This window comes from Loa loa (assembly GCF_000183805.2).
Source record: "Loa loa unplaced genomic scaffold supercont3.11, whole genome shotgun sequence".
NCBI classification, from domain to species: domain Eukaryota; kingdom Metazoa; phylum Nematoda; class Chromadorea; order Rhabditida; family Onchocercidae; genus Loa; species Loa loa.
Genome location: NW_018108191.1, coordinates 467,796 through 472,135, shown reverse-complemented (window position 1 = coordinate 472,135; position 4,340 = coordinate 467,796). Strand labels below are relative to the sequence as shown.

Genomic DNA, 4,340 nt, shown 5'->3' with positions numbered 1-4,340 from the left:
CGCGCTTCAATTGATGTTTTCAGCTGAATGAATTGAGCATATAAAAGGAGATTAAATGAGATGCAATAATCCTCAACAGGAATAAGTGAAGATTTAAAACGCATCCCTAATATTCGAATTATAATAAATATCACACTGGTTGAAAAGTTATAACAAACTGAATAAACTTCAAAATATATAAAGCAAAAGATGAAAAAAGATAGTATGAAAAACAATTCAAAAAAGCTAAATGACAGTGCTGTATTGCTACTTTTCACAATTAAGATCTAACAAACATGGAACGTGTTACGAAGAATTAATTTCGAGATACTCGGAAAACAATTTACTTGCATATTTAAACACGATTTGCAGGCATAATGTCCACATGCTTCCAGACAATAGTTTTCCAAATCTGCAGCACAAAGGCAAACAACACATTCTGGTACCCCAATTTTACCGGAAGTAGTTACTGAAGAATCTCCCGACTGAATGCTGTCAGAAATAGAACGCAACATCTTCTGAAATGACATTATAACAGATTCCGTTCACATCATTTTCAAATGATGAGTTTTTTCTCAGGGCAAAAATTGAATTCCTGCAAATAAATTGAAATAGATCAGAAAACACACGACCCAGAATTAATTTACATCCAAATTTGATAAATTCATGAAAGCGAATGCATGAATATTTTAAAGTTCTTGATTCCAACAATTTTCTTCACTGCTCTAAAAAATTATTAGTTTCCGTTTGTAAAAGCTGAAATTTTTTTAAACAACTGACTAAAAGCTCTTGGAATTGCGCTTGTTTGCCAACAAATAATAGCTCGCGCTTGGCAATGTTAGCATCTAAATGTAAGCCACAACCGAACTGCTTTTCCAGTGAATGAAGATCATAACTATTTTGAGCCAAAAGAGCTTTCAATGTTCCTGGTTGATAATTTGGTGGCTGTAGAATTAAAATCTGACTAATGTCTGCATCCAACCTAGAGCATATACAATCAAAATAAGCAAAGGAAAATTTGTAAAATACAAAATTTGAAGAGATATAATAATTAATTTAGATGAAATTCCGTATGAAACAATTGTTTCCAGAGACCAGTATTTCAACTTCTATTATGTATAATACTATTCTATTGTAACACCATAAAAAAAATTTTGTAGAAGTAAAGAAAAGCAGAATATGTTAAAAGTTGATTACCATTCTCGTAAGAAACGCTTGATTTCCATTTTAGCTTTTTCGACATTCGAAACACTTCCTTGGATCTTCACTTCCATTTTATAAGGCGATGTGTTCAGGAATACTATACATCTTTGTGATAAATCGTGGAGAAAATCCCGACCAACCTTAAAAAACTACACTCCGATCATCTCAATATTTTTGATGACAGAGTTATTTTCACTGTATTCATGCCATCCTCAACAGTTCATATTATAATACATGTAATCCAAAAGTATTTGCACTGATGTATGATGTTTCCAATAGCTCTTTGATTTAGGAAATTGCATCATAACTATTTTTCAATTCAGAGAAAACAAATGTAGATCACTTATTTTGTTAACAGTTGATGACAGGGTAATTTATCGCCGTCCACTCTCTCGCCATCTCTACATTTGATCGTATACCCGTCGATTACCTTGTCAATTGCAGCTTTAACTTTGTTTACGGAACTAAAATGGATAGGTGTTGGCATGCAGCGTGATCTTGCAAAATGAAAAATATATATCGTAAAAACAACATAATTCGTCAAAAAATCAAAACAACGAGGGACTTGCTCGAAGTTTTCTCCAGAAATGAAGAGATGGTACAGTTTGCTGTATGTGTCACTGCGGTAATTAAAATCAATATCCTTATGATCGATTATTTCATAAATATCCCTCAAATCATCGAAAATGGCATTGAAAAGAATTCTCGGGACTTTTATTTGGTAATGAAACATCTCTTGTATATAGGCCTGAAATAACAGAGATGATTCCGTCAATATTTCTAATTTAACATAAATACTACTGACCAAGGATTCTAAAAAGTGTGGTTATCTCATAAAGCTATAATGTTTCACATCTGAAGAGCTCAGATTAATTATAGCTACTTACTGTGTACTACACCTTAACAACATGCAAATTATTGTGCTGACGTTCTAATGATTGTGCTAATTGAACAGCCAGAATGGTTTAAAAAAAGAAATAGAAAAAAATTGAGGGAGCGAACTTCGTGCATGTGGTTTACCGGTCCCATTTCCAAAGTTAGGCCATTTTTCGCTGCTTCTTTCAATGCATGACCCACATGTATCCCAATATTCATATCACTGAAGAGAACAAATGCCAAAAATTCAATGTCATTACTATGCTTTGGTGCGCGTATCTTAACCTCGAATGGATAACCATTACCGTCTACTGAAAAATGAATATCATTACTCAAACGATGAACGTTACCTTCACTCACGAATGCACATAAAAAATTAACATGTACTGCAATGTACAATAATCAGGAAAACGAGTGGTGATACATGTGCTACTATTTTAGTGAAATAGAAAAGAAAAATGCATAGTTCTAATTTTTCAAATATATCAAACACCAAATCTTATGAATTTGGTAAAAATTTTCTTTTCTAATAAAGAGAATTATTTTTGATTAATATAATCGTCATGTTTCAGTCTATTCAAAAGAAGCATCACAGTGGTACCTGCATTCTTCGCTACTCTTATAATATGGTCAGAGATTCGTTGGGAATGCTTCTCCAAATCCCTGAAAAAACAAAAATCATCTTCGAAAAACCATAAAAAAAACACTAACGAAATTGTATAACTATAGCAGATCAGAGGTATGTTTAATACCTCTTGTCTTCAACAGGGTAATTCTTCTTTCGTACCACATATACTTCATCAAATTCTATATCATAAGCATCCAATACCGGCCCCAAAATATGAAGCAATCGTTTGTTATTAATATCCAGTGGAAGAGACTGCAGTTTTACCTAAAACAAAAGGATTCGAAAATCACATGAAGACAGTATTCCAAAGAATACTGTTTCATGCAGCAGAAATAATAAAATTACAAATATTCTTCGAATTAAAAGCATACCTTGTACAAATCGTCGACACTTATATTCGGATTTCTCGTCTACAAAAACAGCAATTATTGGACAAATGATTAATAAATGAGCGGAAAAGACCAGGATACTTACCATAAAATCTTCTGACACAAGTGAAGGTTGAAAATGTCCGAAATGTTCTGAAATCACATTGAAAGCGTACATTCGCTGGTCGAAATCACGAGACTTCAACTGAAAAAAGATGCAACAGATGTTGTAGATATTACTTTAAATCTATTTGATGTAATCAACTTAAATAATTTTCTCTAATCAAAAGAGTTTGAGAGAGTAGTTAAAATATTTTGATTGGAAATGCCTTTGAACAGTAAGTAGCGTAGATTAGAACCGAAATTGAACTACCTAAATCATTTATTAAAACATAATCGCAGCTAAGAATAACAACATTAATACGCAAGTAACCTTTATTTCACCATAGCCACAGCTGGGTCTACGCCACCATCTAATCAGTAATCGGTAAGCAGATGGATGAAAAAAATTGCCTCCTGTATCCAGATATTTTTGTCCAAAGCGAGGCTGAAGTAAAATTTCAATCAATTAATTAAAAGGCAACGTATTGAGAGAACTTGGTAACAGCTACATGAACAACGATCTGATCGAATAGCAACGTACTGGTATTTAAATTGTCAAAAAAGTTCGAAAATGAGCAAATAAAAACGAACTTCAATATTAAAATCGCAATGATTTTCAATATTATAGATAAAAGCACGCTTTGCAACTTCCTTATTTTCCATTCTAATTAAGCACGAATGTCCAGTTTTCTTCTGATACTCTTCTCCAAAGGTCACGAATTCCGTGATTTTCCCAAACTAAGAATGAATTTCGTTATAGGCAGATGTAATTCTCTTACTCAGTAGTGAATTTTACAAAACGAATATCGCACACTATGAAAAGGAGCGTAGCGACAGCAGATCTTTTCTGCAAACCGCTAGAATATTATCTTAGCTTATTGAAGTAGCTTTTTCAATTTGTTGAAGAACAAACCTTGCCGAAATACTCTTCTAACTTATTTTTACACGCATCATCATCTATCCAATTAATGTCACTTCTTTCAATATACATACTGCAGAATTCACCAGGCATTAGAATCTCCAGCGGTTTACCGCCACCAGACATGTGCAACTAGAATTGAGAATCTATACAATTTACTTTCTACTTGGAGTTGAATGTGCTACAACCATATAACATTGAAATATTCCCCTTAAAGTTAGTTCTTTAGAGCTATGAGAAAAAAAAAAAAAAAAAAACAAAAAAA

General features: G+C 32.8%; 2 protein-coding genes across 2 annotated transcripts in view; both read right to left on the bottom strand.

Moving 5' to 3' along the window:
- Nucleotides 1–130: 130 nt before the first annotated feature.
- On the bottom strand, nt 131–1,253 carry LOAG_13050 (hypothetical protein; the record flags this gene model as incomplete). Its single annotated transcript, XM_020448643.1, has 4 exons — nt 131–157; nt 327–497; nt 760–961; nt 1,177–1,253. The coding sequence occupies 4 exons, from the start codon at nt 1,251–1,253 to the stop codon at nt 131–133; spliced, it is 477 nt and encodes a 158-aa protein (XP_020301232.1).
- A 272-nt stretch (nt 1,254–1,525) lies between these two features.
- Nucleotides 1,526–4,340, bottom strand: part of LOAG_16648 (ATP-dependent RNA helicase DHX8) — a gene marked incomplete at both ends in the record, with an annotated part of 10,271 nt that continues 7,456 nt past the window's right edge. Inside the window, 9 exons of the mRNA XM_020449295.1 lie at nt 1,526–1,930; nt 2,185–2,369; nt 2,660–2,721; nt 2,811–2,950; nt 3,058–3,096; nt 3,161–3,259; nt 3,488–3,601; nt 3,748–3,894; nt 4,070–4,207. Coding sequence (XP_020307213.1) covers nt 1,526–1,930; nt 2,185–2,369; nt 2,660–2,721; nt 2,811–2,950; nt 3,058–3,096; nt 3,161–3,259; nt 3,488–3,601; nt 3,748–3,894; nt 4,070–4,207 — 1,329 coding nt within the window. The remainder of the gene's footprint in view (nt 1,931–2,184; nt 2,370–2,659; nt 2,722–2,810; nt 2,951–3,057; nt 3,097–3,160; nt 3,260–3,487; nt 3,602–3,747; nt 3,895–4,069; nt 4,208–4,340) is intronic.